This window comes from Tursiops truncatus, chromosome 5, assembly GCF_011762595.2.
Source record: "Tursiops truncatus isolate mTurTru1 chromosome 5, mTurTru1.mat.Y, whole genome shotgun sequence".
In the NCBI taxonomy this organism is placed as follows: Eukaryota; Metazoa; Chordata; class Mammalia; order Artiodactyla; family Delphinidae; genus Tursiops; species Tursiops truncatus.
In genome coordinates this window covers 33,955,792-33,973,679 of record NC_047038.1, presented here as the reverse complement: position 1 = coordinate 33,973,679, position 17,888 = coordinate 33,955,792, and the positions used below count along the sequence as shown (strand labels likewise).

General features: G+C 36.1%; 1 protein-coding gene across 7 annotated transcripts in view; it reads right to left on the bottom strand.

The window, feature by feature from the left end:
* Positions 1-17,888, bottom strand: part of PPA2 (inorganic pyrophosphatase 2) — an 84,227-nt gene that overhangs the window by 29,457 nt on the left and 36,882 nt on the right. For all 7 annotated transcript variants that reach the window (XM_019927751.3, XM_033856806.2, XM_073805019.1 and 4 more), the window contains one exon: positions 13,742-13,868. In XM_019927751.3, coding sequence (XP_019783310.1) covers positions 13,742-13,868 — 127 coding nt within the window. The remainder of the gene's footprint in view (positions 1-13,741; positions 13,869-17,888) is intronic.

Sequence of the window (17,888 nt, the reverse complement as noted above, 5' to 3'; positions counted from 1 at the left end):
ATTAAGAGTGGTCTAAATACAGCATACACAAAAATTAACTCGAAATGGATTAAATACTTGAATATAACATCTGAAATCTTAAACTTCCTAGAGGAAAACATAGGCTGTAACCTCACTGACATCAGCCTTAATGATGTTTTTGTGGATTTAACTCAAAGGCAAGGGAAACAAAGCAAAAATAAATAAATGGACTACATCAAACTAAAAAGCTTTTTTGTGCAGCAAAGGAAACCATCATCAAAATGAAAAGGCAACCTAATGAATGGGAGAAGATATTTGCTAGTCATACATCTGATAATGGGCTAATATCCAAAATATATCAAGAACTCATAAAACTCAACAACAACAACAAACCCAATTCAAAACTGGACAGAGGATCTGAATAGACATTTTCCCAAAGAAGACATACAGATGGTCAACAGGCACATGAAAACATGTTCAACATCACTAATTATCAGGGAAATGCAAATCAAAGCCACAATGAGATATCACCTCACACCTGTTAGAATGGCTATTCTCAAAAAGACAAGAAATAACAAATGTTGGAGAGAATGTAGAGAAAAGGGAGCCCTTGTGCACCGTTGGTAGGACTGTAATTTGGTGTAGGCACTATGGAAAACAGTATGGAGAGTTCTGAAAAAATTAAGAATAGAAAAGCCATATGATCTAGCTAATCCACTTATGGGTATTTACCCAAAAAATATGAAAACACTAATTTGAAGAGACATATACACCCCTATGTTCACTGCAGCATTATTTACAATAGCCAAGATATGGAAACAACTCAAGTGTCCATCAACAGATGAATGGATAAAGATGTCATACATAAACATAAACATAATACTACTTGGAAATAAAAATGAATGAAATCCTGCCATTTGCAACAACATGGATGGACCTCAAAGGTATTATGCTAAGTAAATAAGTCAGAGGGAGAAAGACAAATACTGTACAATTTCACTGACATGTGGAATCTAAACAAAACAAAACAAACAAATAAAACAAAAACAAACTCATAGATACAGAGATTAGGTTAACGGTTACCAGAGGGGAAGGGGTTGAGGGGTGACTGAAGTGGGGAAGAGGGTCAATGGTTTGGTGGTGGATGGCAACTGGACTAGTCATGGTGATCACTTTGTAGTGAATACAGATGTCAAATTATAATGATGTACACCTGAAATTTATATAATAATAATTTTTAAAGTGGTCTAAAATATGTTATGAGTCTCAGAATGAAGGTAGAAAATATGGCCTGAAAACAATGTGAAAATATAATGGTAAATAATTTCCCAAATGTGGCAAAAACATGAACTTACAGATCTGCAAAGTTCAGGATATCCTAAGGAGGACAAATAAATATAAAGGAAAGACGACCTTAGCATATCACAGAAAAATTGCTGAAATCCAAAAATGAGGAGAAAACCTTTAAAACAGTCTAATAAAAACAATATATTATACACTAAGTTAACAACACACTGTTGACTTATCAAAAACAATGCAGGCCAAAAGAAAATGGAAAATCTTTACAAAAAAACCCTGTAACTCAAAATTCTATATCCAGTGAAAGTATACTTCCAAAACAAAGGCAAGAAAAGACAAGAAAAGACAGATCAATGAAAATGGAGAGAATTCATCGCCAAAAGGACTGCACTACAAAAAATGCTAAAGTTGAAGGGAAATAACACCAGATGGAAACTACAGATCTTCAGGAAGTAATAAAATATATGGGTAAAAAAATGGCAAAACATGGGTAAATATAATAGAATACATATGTGTGTGTGTGTTTTTCCTCTTAATTTTTTTAAAAGGTATTTTATTGTTTAAGACAATATGAAACCAAAGCACAATGGATGGAGGTTCTGGGACCAACTGGATCTCTCATACAACTTGCTGGTGGAAATGCAAAATGGTATATAAAGTCACTTTAGTAAAGTTTGACAGTTTCTTACAATGTTAAGCATATAATTACCCACTGACCTATAACCCTATTCTCAGGTATTTCCTCAAGAGAAATGAAAACATAGGTTCACACAAAGACCTATATATTTGAATGTTCATAGCAGCTTTATTGTATTAGCCCCAAACTCAAAACCCAAATTTCTGTCAACAGGTGGATGGATAAACTGCAGTGTATCTACACAATGGAAACTATTCAGCGACAAAATAGAACAAACTACACTGATCACACACAATATGCATGAATCCCTACAGCACTGCAAATACCAAAAAATACCTGTCCTTAGCAATGTACAGGTAACTCCAAAGAAACATAACTACAATTGTTAAAAATGCCAAAAATTTAAGTACAAATGTTTTCTCACTTTAAAATAAGTGAAAATGCACTATTTTGAAGGTATTTTCAAACTTTGCTCAAAACATTCAGTTTTTATCAATATATATATGCATACATTCATTTATTCATCAATTTAAAAAAAATTACCAAGCACCTATAACATGCCAGACACTGAACAAAGCTTTTGTAGTGGAAACATTAAATACCTAGAAACAAACCGAACATAAAATGTAAGACCTTCATTAGTAAATCTACATCAGTTTTCTAAAAGATAAACAAGAAAACCTGAATAACTGGAGAAATATATAAACATATCATGCTCATTATTGCAAAAGTTAATATTTTAAAGAGAGCAGAAATTCCTGACAATTAATTCCAAAAATTTGCCCAGAAGAATATATGCATTAGGAAAAAACCAAACAACTTGGAAAATGTAGAACAAAAGGAGGATTTGCCTTCTATATGTTTTATTATGAGGCTGTTGTAATTAAAATAATGTGGCACTAGCACAGAAATAGATCACTGACACCAAAGAGAATCCAGAAGCAGACTATCTGTATAAATAAGAATGCAATATACAATAAAGGAGACATTTCAAAAAAGGGGGAAGAGAAAAGATTTTTCTGTTAAGAGGTGATGAAAAAATTATTTATATGGAAAAAATAAATTCCACATGGATTAAAGATCCAAGTGTAAAATAATTAAAACATAAAAGAATAAAAAAAAAATAAGGAAAAACAACTTTGTGACTATGGGGTAAGAAATCCTTACATAAGAATCAAAATGCTAAAGTCACATATAAAAATGATTAACAAAATGCAATACGTCAGAATTTAAAATGCCTGTAAGACAAAAGGCAACACAGCTTCTTTGAAGATAGGGAGAAAATATTTGCAACCTAAATAATAAAGAATATCCAAAATATCTAAGCAACTCCCAAATATCAAAAGAATACGTCAACTCAATAGAAAAATGGAGGGCACCATGCATAGGCGATTCACAGAAGGAAAGATACAACTAGTCAATAAATATATGAAAAAGATGCTCCATCCAAGCATTAAGCAGAAAAATGTAAAATTAAAACAAAATACCATTTTCATCTATTAGATTGGCCAAAAAAAAACCTTTTAAAGGCTCAGTAATAGTATGTCATTGAAGCTTCAAAACCTGTAAATTAGGCATTATTTATTTCCTTTATGTAAATTAGGAAACTGGGACTCCATGAGGTTAAGTAATTGGCTCAAGATCTTAAAGGGAATAGAGTAACCTCAATATAGAGTTGACCCTTGAACAACATGGGTTTGAACTGTGCAGGTCCACTTATACCTGGATTCGTTTCAATGTGTGTACTGCAGTACTAGTGATCCATGGATGGCTGAATCTGAGGATGCCTGCACTGCAGATATGGAGGGCCAACTGTAAAGTTACATGTGGATTTCTGACTGTGCCAGGTTGGTGCCCCTAACCACCGCGTTGTTCAAGGGTCACCTGCGCTACCTTTAAATATGGGGTGGCAGGGGTATGTGTGGGGAGAAGAACATCATCAAATTTGATTAGGTGATTACATCTCCTAACTGAACATATATCAAAGTTGTTATCAATTATTCTAGTTCCAAGACTGGATTATCCAACCAGCAAAGAAGAATAGATTAACAGAATGGTTCTCAACTTGGAGGAACCCATCAGGGTCACCCAGGGATATTTATCAAACTATATATACAGTCACATCATTAACTTCCTATCCACATCCCCATATAGAGAACCACCTGTACTTCCATGAAAATGATCCAGAGGGAAAAAAAAAAAATGAAAATGCTGTTTTCACTGGCATTATCTCCACCAGACCACAACAGGAAGTAAGGAAAGCATATAATCAGCTGAGGATTTCTGTTTTTATTTTTAGATAAAAAATAGTAACACAAATGTAGTGCCATATCTCCTTGCCCATATTATTTAAAAGAAAAAAAAAGATACTAGAAAATGTGCTCATGTTTGAAATTCTGTCCAAAGAGAGTAAAAAAGAAAGTAAAAAAGGAGTTTCCAATTCTAAGGGATGCCACCAAAGGAAGTGACACAAATGCACAAAGCTCTCGTTCCAATGCTGTAGATGCTGCTCTCACAGAGCTAAATGTGTGCAAGACCAGCCTCCAAACAAAGTCTGTGGGAAGTGAGAACATACGTTTTTAATGACATTTTATAAACATTCACAAGAAGTAACAGTTCTGTTCCATAATATTTACTGTATCATCACAAATAGAGGTTCCAGCTCAGAGAAGTGTTTTAATAGCTACACTTACGTGGGATCCCTAAAAGGTTCTCATGTTTTCCACGCTGTTCTGCATATCTATGCTTAATAGCACACAGACTAATGAATAGTATCCTTCATTTTAGTTGCCTTTTCTTTCTCTATTCTCCTTTTCCACAAATTCTACTCTTATCAACATCTATACTAAAAATATATGTTAACATCATGAAAAATGGAAATATACTTCAAAATAAGTTAAAACCAAACAAAGATAGAAGCCTATTTGTATTGTATCAGAAAAACTTCTTGGAAAAGACTTGGTAGATTTCTTTCCCAAAATATAAATATTTTTTACCATTTCACAAGAAATTTTACATGACCAGTAAAATGAAAACCATCCAGGTGCCTTGTAACACAGAAATTCAAATGGTTTTCTAATCTAATTTTAACTAGAACCACATAACCAAGTAGCTAAAAGCTAAGGCTTTGGGTCAGCCAGACTTTCACTGAAGTTTCAGCTCCACCACTTAACAGCTTCCCTAAAGTACCTAAAAACGTGCCAATGTCCCCAAGAAACCTATCTCATGATCTTTAACTTAAACTGCGTTTCATTCAGCACTAACTCTGAAGATAATTTAGGTCTTTCTATTTTAGAAGAAGACAGGCTTTAGCCTGTCTAAATAATGGATTGAAATATTCCTAAAACAACCAAAAGTTAGAGAAGAAAAGCTCTAGGGGTCATTTACTGATTAGAAGATCAATCCCACAATTTTAGAAATGAAGAAAGCTTCAAGAGGTTATGTGAGGGACTTCCCTGGTGGCGCAGTGGTTAAGAATCCGCCTGCCAATGCAGGGGACACAGGTTCAATCCCTGGTCCGGGAAGATCCCACATGCCGCGGAGCAATTAAGCCCGTGAGCCACAACTACTAAGCCTGCACTCTAGAGCCTGCGAGCCACAACTACTGAGCCCGCGAGCCACAACTACTGAAGCCCGCACGCCCTAGAGCCTGTGCTCTGCAACAAGAGAAGCCACCACAATGAGAAGCCCGTGTGCAGCAACTAGAGACAGCCCGCGTGCAGTAACAAAGACCCAACTCAGCCAAAAATAAATAAATAAATGATAAAAAAATAAAAAATAAATACATTTGTAAAAAAAAAAAAAGAAAAAGCTTATTCGTGTATTGGGAACATGTGCTGGAGGGAAAAAGGAAATTAAAAAAAAAAAAAGGAGGTTATGTGACTTTCCCAAGGTCAGATAACTAATACATACAAGAGAGGATTTTAGAATTTAGGCCTCCCCTCCTCTTCACATCGTAGGAATATGACTGAAGCCTGAAAAAACACTGGAAGAGGTCAAGGTTCAAAAATGAGGCAAATGGGGCTTCCCTGGTGGCGCAGTGATTGAAAGCTTGCCTGCCAATGCAGGGGACACGGGTTCGAGCCCTGGTCCAGGAGGATCCCACATGATGCGGAGCAACTGGGCCCGTGAGCCACAATTACTGAGCCTGCGCGTCTGGAGCCTGTGCTCCGCAACAACAGAGGCCACGATAGTGAGAGGCCCACGCACTGTGATGAAGAGTGGCCCCCGCTTGCCACAACTAGAGAAAGCCCATGCACAGAAACGAAGACCCAACACAGCCATAAATAAATAAATTAATTTTTTTTAAAAAAGAGGCAAATGATTCCCAGTAATTTAATTCTATTCTTAATTATAGTACATTTTACTTGATTTGTCCCCGTTCCTCAACTGCCTCCTCCCACATCCCATCCCTACCCACCCACGCCTATTTAGCCATACCTATTAATGAAATCAAAGGAATGAAGATCAAAAGAGCCATCTTTTACTAGGACTTCTAATCTTAATTATCCCACTGATGCCTCAACTATTGAAGAGCAAGTGGTCAGCGCTCTCAGAAAGCAAGACAGTCCAAGGCTACAAACACTTTTCCGAGCATCAATGCGATGCAGTGGCTCCCACAGCCTTTAGGGAAGTCACTGACCAATGCCCACCCCCAACCACCAGTGCCTCAGGTTCCCAGTCTGAAACAAAAAAGGGAACACTAGCACATCTTGCTTGAACTTAGGTAAACATTCAACAGATATTCCAAAAGAAGCACTCAGCATAGTTCCTCGACATACAGTAATTGTTCCAGAAATGTTACAGCTTTTAGGACGACAATGGTGACATGCCGGCCCCTTTCTGTGCCAAAGAATACACGCAAAGGAAAGCAAAGAGAACACCATTCTTTCCGGTTACAAAGGTTAATGTGAATATTTTCCCTTAAGATTAATATGCTGTGCCCTATTTTTTCCCTAAATGATAAGGTTAACTTGTGTTTTAGGAAGTAAGGAAATTAAATACCTTATTAATTTGGCTTATTTTTAAAATAATAATTGCAGGGGCACTAGAATTGTTTATTTAGCACATGAAAATTTAAGTCAAATAGATTTGGTTTCCATGTGTTTGTTCCTGCCTTGAAAGAAAATAAAAGAAACTACAGTTTTATTTGACTTTCAAATTTCTTTAAATGTAAGTTGAAATTCTACAAATATGATATACATATAAATTCTGATAGTTTCAGGACAAGTGCGATGCTGGCCTTTGAAAAAGTCCCAACTGCCTCATTTAAAATAATTCCCTTATTACTCATGTAATTTATTCATCCCAGAATGTATCTACATCAATATAATTGTTCTGATTTTCAATTTTTGAAAACTTTAACATCACTGCACAGGCAATATTTATTACAGGACATCAGACAAGAGTTTTCATTTATTTAATACCAATCAAAAGAAATCTTTATTGCTCTGCAAGTTGACATAGCTTCTAGGCTTCAATTACCTCATGACATTACTTCTCCTGACATAAGGACCTTAGGCATCGTTGGTGGTCCTGAAGAGGCTCAGACATCTGTTTGGTGAATATCTGAAGCTCGATATTATAGAAGGTGGTTAGTTTAACCAAGAGAGAAATTACATATGCCCTAGCATTTCCATCTTCTTAAAAAGCTCTGAACTTGGTTATTTCAGAACCAAGCGCTATTATCCCTAACAGCCAAGGCATTCTCTAGTAACAATTTAGGTGCCCTGGGAGTCTTATTAACTCTTTCAGGTCATTAAGGTACCATTAAGAGCATTAGGGGCTGGAACCTAATTACAGTGCATTAAATGGTCTTAGTGCTCACCAAGTGTTAATGAGCCAGCCAAAGTGACCAATTTTCTATCAGGGCGTATGAGGAATTTGTTTTCAAATGCTGTTTAGACATTTTTTAGATTTTCAAAGTTGCTACTCAACTTTCAGAAGGCAAAACTTGAATATTTAAATAATAATGTTAAAATTACAGAAATATAGCCAGCAACCACAGTTTCCTTCCAGCTGAAATGTATTCTCTGATGCAATGGCTAGTTTGAGTTCAGTCAAGTCAAAGTTTAAAAAACTATAAACATTAAAATAGGATATTACAGTCTACCAAAGTCTGTACATGTTCATTAGGATCAAAGAAGTTATTTCCTAACAAATAAAACAACCACAGGGCTTCCCTGGTGGCGCAGTGGTTAAGAATCCAACCGCCAATGCAGGGGACACGGGTTCGAGCCCTGGTGCAGGAAGATCCCACATGCCGCGGAGCAACTAAGCCCATGCACCACAACGAGTGAGCCTGCACTCTAGAGCCCGCGAGCCACAACTACTGAGCCCGTGTACCCTACAGCCCGCGCACCACAACTACTGAGCCCACGTGCCACAACCGCTGAGCCCGCGTGCCTAGAGCCTGTGCTCTGCAACAAGAGAAGCCACCTCAATGAGAAGCTCGCTCACAGCAAGGAAGAGTAGCCCCCACTCACGCAACTAGAGAAAGCCTGCACACAGCAACAAGGACCCAACACAACCAAAAATAAATAAATAAATTTTAAAATATTGGTATCATGCTTCAAGCATGATACATCTAGAACTACATGTATAAAAATTAAAGAGTAATAAAAATTGCTTAAAAAAAACCCACAACCCCAGAACTTCCTTACAGAAATACAAATGTGTCTGAATACACCAAAAAATAGATAGATAGATAAAACATACTGTCTATAAATTAAAACACACTTTTTTGTTTTCAGAAAAGAAGAAACAGGTACTGACCATGTCAAAAACAGCTTCTTTTTCTTAAGGTAGTAGAAATTAATAGAAGGGACTTATTTTTTAAATGTCTAAATAACAATTATATATAGGAAATAATAAAAAAATTTCTCTATAAATTTCTGTATTACACACATCCTCAGAAAACTACAGAATTTTAAAGAATGTCCAGATAGTTACCCTTCCCTACATGTTAATTCTTCTTCCCAATGAATAAAAATGTCAAGTATAGATGACAAATGTTTAAACTGTTAAAAAAATCACTCCGTTGTGATAGAAATTTCAACTGATATACAGTAATTTATATTTAAAGTTACTGCATTCGATATTTTAAAGTTATTTAAGGAGAAGTTGACCACCAAAACAAACCATTTCTGACATGTATGGACTCTGACACGTATGAAATCAATCTCCCATGCATTTTCTGTAAAACTTTTTGGAAAATGTACACCAGCCAACAATGAAAAAGGAAAGTAAAGTAGAGGGCATCAAAGAATCTAAGGAAGAATAGAACTAATAACCCAGAAAGGCAATGAACTAATAACCCAGAAAGGCAATGAAAAGAAACCCCATGATAATAGCTATGCAGCAGGCTCAAGGGTACAGCCTGTCTAAAACCAGTGATTCGATAAACAGTATGATAAATGAAGTGAATGATAGTTACATAAATACTGTAAATGTTATTTATTAGTTTTCAACTTTCAGATTCAAGAGACAAAACATGAAAAACAGTTATGGTGAAAGAGCAGAACCTACGCATTACAAATGTTTACACTGTAGAACTCATAGTGTAGCTGAGGGAAGCTGGGTTGTAAGGGGCAAAGAAGGAAAGAAGTACAGAAACCTGAATGCCCTGGTTTTACACTGGGCAGCCACGAGTTACCGTTCAAAATTAATGAAGCAATAAATACAGCTCAAAGTGTAATACCTAGAGTTATTAAGATAACAGAAGAAGAAATATGGTAACAAAATTGAGAGATGTATAAGATGTTAAATTCCTAATCTTTGAAAGCAGCAACTTTAGTCAACAGGGAAAAGAAACAGAGGTGTGAGCACACTGATTACAGAACAGAAGCAACCACTTGAGAACTAAAAACATATGGGGAAGAAGATATGAGAAGTAAGACTAGGGGGCTGGGGATGAAAAAGTAGGAAGGAGAACATTACTTTTCATTTTATATACGCTTTTTATACTTCTGAGTTTTTATTTCCAAATATATGACTATTTTTTATAATTAAAAAAATGCCATCCAAAGTCTTCTGTTTGTGATTTCAGAAGGTACACGTGGGAGGGACACAATAAAACGTTTAAAAGTTGCTTGGTTTCAGATTAAATACTGTTGATTAATTTTTAAAGATTTATAGTAGATAGAGAATAGCACCAAACTGTTCATAGAAACTAATTTTGTAAAATTTCCTTCACACATTTAGGAAGCTTTCAACCCCTGTGATTAGTGAGCATCTTTCAGTTCTCATCCCCTCCAATTCCCCCCTTTACAGGTGCTAATGAAAACACAAACAACACACCAGGCTAAGTAGTGAAGAAAAAAAGTAAGGTTAGGAATGATTTCTGTCCATTAATATTTGCTTGAGCAGCAGGACAACAGAAACTCTGTCTTTTGTCTGAAATCGTTTCAGAGGAGAGCTGGATGATGTTAGATATGATAAATATAAACCAAACTTCAGTTTCAATGAAAAATAAAAGCTGCTACATAGGGTTACCTAGTATTCCATGATTTAGGATTAAAAAAAAAAATTTATACTGCAGACTCTTCAGCCTTTCAATTTGCACCTACATCTATTCTTTTTCTTGGGTTTCTATCGAATAAAAGAGGAGAGAAGAAACGTGGAATATGTGGAGTATGTACAGTAACGTGGAGGTAAAAGAAATGAGAAGTCACAAAAGAAAACACTTATAACTCTTAAAACTACAGAACTTATCTTACAAAATCTAGATATATAAGAGTACTTAAGTATTGGAACTACTCAGTGTAAATAATATGCAAATATCCTTAAATAATCCATTTTCCCCTGTATACCTTATTCATTCTGGAAATAAACACAAAGCACAATGTCAGCTACCATTTCAGAGCAAAATATGTCAATAATTACTCATCTAGTCTTTTAAGATTTAAAAAAGTTATTATAAAGAAGCACTGCTGTATTTCTTAAGATGAAGATAATGTATGTATTCCCTTTTAGTGTAATGAAAAAAAAGTACTTTTTTTTCCAAAGGCAAAAAAGTACTTTTTGCCTTTCAAAAGTACTTTTTGCCTTTAAACAATAATTTTAATTATTCTAGTCTGATAATTTCATCTCAACCAAAATAAGCTTCAATATTTCTGCATGTCATGGTTTCAGTATTTCTGCATGTCTCTCTGTATAAGCATACACAACAAGAATTTAGAAGAGGATGCCCAAAGTGCAAGCCGTCTCCATTTGGGGTATAAACAGAAAAAAAGTCAAAATACAGTTATATTTTTTCATTCTAACCCTTAGGAAACTGTAGGAGTAAGGTACTTTATACTGTGTAATCTGGTTTCAATACTGCTAGTTACAAATACTGTAGTTACAAATTTGTAACTGCTAGTTACAAATACTGCTAGTTACAAATACTGTAAATTACACAAATATGAATTGTGCAGTACAGCATGGTAGATGGGACAATGGACTTTCTCATCAGACTGAAATGAGTTCAAATCATGGTTCCACTATTTACTAAATGTGCAAACTTAGACAAGTTATTTATTTATTTATTTTAAAATTTATTTATTTTTGGCTGCGTTGGGTCTTCGTTGCTGCACAGGCTTTCTCTGGTTGCGGCGAGCAGGGGCTACTCTTCTTCGCGGTACGCGGGCTTCTCATGGTGGTGGCTTCTCTTCTTGCGGAGCACAGGCTCTGGGCGCGCGGGCTTCAGTAGTCGTGGCTCGCGGGCTCTAGAGCGCAGGCTCAGTTAGTTGTGGCGCACGGGCTTAGCTGCTCCGCGGCACATGGGATCTTCCCGGACCAGGGATCGAACCCATGTCCCCTGCACTGGCAGGTGGATTCTTAACCACTGTGACACCAGGGAAGTCCCTAGGCAATTTATTTAAATCCTTTGAGATTCTTCTAAATTAAGAATAATAATATGTACTAGGACAAGCAACCAGTGTTTGACATATGTTAGGGAATCTGAGGTGTTAAATCACATCTCCAACAGTACTGAGCTAAAGACTAGTTTCCTTAGACTCTCAGCCTCTCCAGTTTAAAGGGACATCCCTCAGTAGAGTTTCGTGACTTTAGTGTGCCACATCACAAATGAATTAGTTGAACAGTTTGCTTTTGCTGGCTGTTGTATCATTATATTATCAGTTCTCATCTGAGGAGCAGCTTATGTATTAAAAAACTTTTAAATTGGGTATTGATTTACTCTTGTTACATATGTATACATATATACGTGCATACATATATATGTGAGAAATACAATAATAAAGAAATCCAGTGCAAAATAATGAAATAGATAAGAAAAATATATGGTTTATGGGCTTGAGTCTCATATTTTAATTGTAGTTTTCATGTTTTAGTTTTGACCTTGAGGTTATATGTACTTCACCCGATCAGACCCCTCCCTTTCTCAATTACAAGCAAGAATGGCATAAAATCTCTCTTGTTGTTCCATGTGCAAGAAAAGTTTTTTGTTTTTTTGGTTTTTTTTAAGAAAACACTTCCTTTATTAAATGCAGCCATGCTTATATTTTGGTGCATTTCAAAAAGCAATGTTGGTCAGTGGTAATGCTTATGTTAAATTGAGCATGCACAATTATAATGGAAAAAAATCCCTAAGAACAGCTTTTACACATCCCTCTTGCTAGTGCAGCTCTGTGTAAAAACTAGAAAGTCTGCAAAGTATGTTTTCTGCATCAGGAGTTTCCCTCTCTGTACTTCTCCTTCCTGCTCCATGGTGAAGAAAAGGTTTTAAATGCACATAAATTAAGACAGTTTAAAATGTAAGTGTTAATGAGTTTCAGTCAATTCAGAAATGGTATATTTTCAAATTGAGATAAGAATTGAGGTCTAGAAAAGACCAGGATCCCAAATAAGGATGAAACTGAAAGGAAAAAGGTTAGAAAACTAGGGGAAAAAATTGGTCAGAGAATAATAATGTGGCCATATACCCAACACTTCATATGACAGCCAGATGCTTAAGTAAATCATCTCTTATACTGCCAACAAGCTCACAAGTAGGTATAATTACCTACATTATTAGATGAGCAAACTGAAATTCAGAAAGGTTAAATGATCTATCCAAAGTCACTCAAGTAGAAAGTAGCACAGCCAGAACGCAAACTGAAGTCCGTCCGACACCAAAGAAAGTTAACTCTTTATCATACCAAACTTCTGGAACTTAAATTTCTGGGACATCAAAATTTTGTTAGAGGGCCGTTATCTTTCCCTTCACCTGTACAAGACAGAACAAAAACTAGGTATAAAACCAGCTTATGGGGCTTCGCTGGTGGTGCAGTGGTTGAGAGTCCGCCTGCCGATGCAGGGGACACGGGTTCGTGCCCCGGTCCGGGAAGATCCCACATGCCGCGGAGCGGCTGGGCCCGTGAGCCATGGCCGCTGAACCTGCACGTCCGGAGCCTGTGCTCCGCAAGGGGAGAGGCCACAACAGTGAGAGGCCCGGGTACCGCAAAGACAGCTTATGTCTTTGATGAACACTCCCCTTTTTGTTTTTTTTATTTTTCCTGTTACTCAAGTGAATAAAAGAGAGACTTAAGAAAGAAAAGAATGAAGGGCGGGAGGGAAGGAGGTGAGGGGGAAGGGAACCCATAGATTGTACTTTCTTAATCTGAAGTATCGTCTGTCTGTCTGCACTCCTTTTCGTTCTCTTGCTCCTCCCATCAGTACGACATAACTCAGACACAATCATATTGAATTGCCCTTTATAGTCCATGGAGAGAGAATTAGAAAACAAAACGTATACGTTTAACTCCCAAAATATACACTGTGTTCTACATGAGCCTCTTTTAAATTCTAAGAATTCCAATGACACACTGATTTACTTCTGTTTCTGGAAAGTTACAGACTTACCATGAAACTTCGAGGCTTCAGGATCATTCACATTGATAGCAATTAATTTCCAATCTGTTTCACCTTGATCAATAAGAGCCAAAATTCCAAGGATCTTCACATGAACAACATCTCCACGAGAAAGAACCTTTAAAGAGGAAAGAAATTCAGCATTTGCCAGGCTTTGGAGAAATTTACTCATATATCATAAAAATCTATATGAAAGATTAAAAGCACTATAGACTGAAACTTAATAATTAAAATTATTGTAAACACAGTCCTAAAGCCTTTTATGATATCCTTCTTAGAACAGATGTCTTGATCCCTTTCTGGAAACTGAAATTATTTATAGATCTTAAAATTTAATGTACTAGGCCTAGAAACTCATACTAATAAGCAGAAAATAAAGTCATGTATATCATGTTATAATATAAATCTGGCTTCTGCTGCTTGGGGGTAAAAAGACATGAGAATCCTTTGAAACTTGGGGGTAAAAAGACATGAGAATCCTTTGAAACTGCTTTATAGTACCTTTTTTGCAAACTATATTTATCAGTTACTAGTAAAAAGTAAATTTTTATCATATCTGAATACAGCCTTAAGATAATGAATGACAATGAAAGAATTATTAAAATGTTAAAGACAGAGACAAAGCAGGTTTCATAAAATGCTTTAAAAAGATTTTAAGTGAAACCAAGAAACAGCATGATGTTGAAGCAGATGTTCCTTGTACTAAAGAAAGTTATTTCAGTGGTTCCCTCAAGTTGCCAATGCCAAGTTTATATGCATGCATTCTTTCTATAGCCTTTTATTTTTAAAGGTTTAGTCGGCTATAGAATTTCACTGTAAGCTGAAATCTGAACACATGCTTCAGAATAATTCCTTCATGTTTCAAAATTCAGCTTTACATCTGGAAATCAAGGTATGCAAAGGAAAGTCACTGTTGTATCTTGAAATTATTTGAGAGAAAACAACAGATCTTAAACCAGAAAGTCAAATAAATCCTTTCAGAACATTTGCAAAATGAATCTGAAATCTTAATAGAAATCTGCATGAAAGTGAAATTAGTTTATCCAACAGATTAATGTGACTGTATAAACTAAACTGAAATACCACTTTTAGGAGAATATGCACAATTATATTAGCCAGACTCTCACATGTTTGGGCTCTATTTAGTGCCCAGCACTACATTAGACACTATGTATACAAAAAGAAAGCATCCCCTTTCTTAAAGGTTTACAATCTGTTGGGGAGACTTACACACCTCATGCCAGGAGGTCCTTTATAAAACAAAAATGTTCAAAGTTATCACATAATCATCAATGAAAGGTGGCTCCATTGGTTAACTCAGTGATGAACTGCATCCCTGCTTCTCAGCCAGAGGCAATTTTGCCCTCTAGAGGACATGTGGCAATGCTGGGGACATTTGGGGTTGTCACAACTGGGGGGGTATTATTAGCACATTAGCGGGGAAGAGGCCAGGGATGCTGCACAGGACAGTCTCCTATTACAGTATCATCCACCCAAAATGTCAATAGTGCCAAAGCTGAGGAGCCTGCAGCAGACTTTGGTGACAGGGGTGTTTATCAGAATTACTGGGAATCATATATAGTTTTTAAAGGCACCTTCTAAATTGTTTTATTTTTATTCACAAGAATTAATTTACTTTGAAATTTCATACAACATAAGAGCAGATTTGAGACTTTTATGGTTACAAGGGCAAGCAGGAAGCATGTCTGGGCATTACCAAATTTCATCAGAATGATAAATGCCCTCTGATCTCATAAGCAACAGAAAGGGATTAGACAAACCACTGCCTTGCAATAACACTTTAAAAACTGGAAAGGAAATTCTCTCAATCAAACCAAAAACTCAGGATAAGATGCTTAAAAACAGATGGTAAAATTCTTCTGAATACCCCACAATTCAATTCAGTCTAAAGCAATTCAACAAATTTTGCAGAACACATAATGTTAGATACCAAATGAATAACACTTCTCAAAGAACTTAACTTAAAAATTTCTGTATCTGTGATTCTAAGTCTATTAACAACTTCCAGGACTCTGCTCCTTTTCCTTTGTCCATTTACATATGTGGTGTTAAAAGAGGCTTTCTTCTATGATGTTCCTTATAGATGATTTAAGGACTAGCCAGGCATAGCCCGAAGCAAGATAAAGGAGCTGTAGTCCCAACAAAGGCCTATTGTTTAAATGCAATTAAGTAGTTACTTCATGTTTACTAAATATTTTTTCGGGCCTCATTAACTAAAAGAATAAATTGCTTTGGATATAAGATAAATCCTATTGCCTCAGTTCCATTATAAAACTCTCAGTCTACCCTGCGAGGAAATGAATGTACACAGAAGATTCTGATACTAATTCCTTGGGAATCATACAGTTGACCATGTTTCAAACATGAGTCGACACTATGAAACAAGAATGTAGGTATGCCTCAAAGATTTCAGGCAGAATCAGACTAGGGTTATTACAGACTTTTCTAGCTATTATAAAAATACTTCAAAGGTAGGATTTTTAAGTCACAAATATACGGGGTCAAATTCTTCCTCCACCATTCCTAGAGGTGACTGAGGCCAACTACTTCACACAATATTTTAGGACTTGGTTTCTCCACAGTAAAATGGAGATCACATGACTTACTCCTTGATGTAAAGATAAAGAGCAAAGGAAACAACAGATGCATGAACTAGAACACAAGAGGTCTTCCACAGATATTAATATTTTTTCTCTCTGGGCTCTACCTGTACTTATCTGCTCACACTTGTCAACTGCTAACTCCTGGGAACCTGGAATGGGCAGAATGTAATAGTGGTCTACAACAAAACTTCTGTGCTGATTTAGAATTTGAAGAATGAGGGGTAAAACTTCAACTGGACCCAACCAATATAAAAAACTATGGAAAGTAAAACTGCTTAAAGCCTGTTATCCTGTGTATTAGGTTTTTACTGTAGTGTAACAAGTTATTATAAATCAAAAGGCTTAAAATAGTGTACATTATCTCACAGTTTCCATGGGTCAGGAGTTTAGGCACAACACAGCTAGATTCTCTGCTCATGGCCTGACAAGGCCAAAATCAAGGTGTTGGCCAGGCTAGGCTCTGATCTGAAGGTTCTAAGAAAGAACCCATTTAAATGCAATTCTTTGCAATTGTAGGACTGAGGTCCCCCTAAATTTGCTGGCTGTCAACCAGGGACTGCTCTCTGTATACAAAAGTATGCTTTCAAGATTAATGATGTATACCTTGTTACAAATCACTTACATTTAAAACCTTTAATTTTATTCCACATATTTAGTGACTTTGATACGTTTATTTAAAAGCCTGTATATCAAGTTTTCTTAGATTTCCTTGTTTTGTCAATAATGACTTAGTGTTACTAAGTCAAATCAGTTTATCAGGTACTGAGATTTTCATGATTTCCAGTTACCAATCTCATTAATTACGTGCTCACTGACAAATTTTTACATCAGTGAAAATAAGATACTTTCATTTAATCTTTTTGCTTACACTTAATATCTGGCACAAGGATTTAAATTACCTTAATAATCTGCACTTAATATAAACTGAGTGGCCCCAAGGATTACACCTTCAGAGTAAGAGTTTTCTAAGGAACCTTCCTACATTGTTGGTGGGAATGTTCGTTGATGCAGCTACTATGGAAAACAGTACACAGGTTCCTCAAAAAGCTAAAAATAGAGTTGCCACATGATCCAGCAATCCCACTCCTGGGCATATACCCAGACGAAACTATAATTTCCAAAAGACACATGCACCCTTATGTTCATGGCAGCACTATTTACAATAGCCAAGACATGGAAGCAACCAAAATGTCTACTGACAGATGAATGGATAAAGAAGATGTGGCACATATATACAATGGAATATTACTCAGCCATAAAAAAAGAACAAAATAATGCCATTTGCAACAACATGGATGGACTTAGAGATTATCATACTAAATGAAGTAAGTCAGAAAGAGAAAGACAAATACCATACGATCTGTTATATGTGGGATCTAAAATATGACACAAATGAACTTACCTACGAAACAGAAACAGACTCACAGACAGAGAACATACTTGTGGTTGCCAAGGGGTAGGGGTGGTAGGGAGGGATGGATAGGGATTTGGGGATTAGCAGATGTAAGCTATTA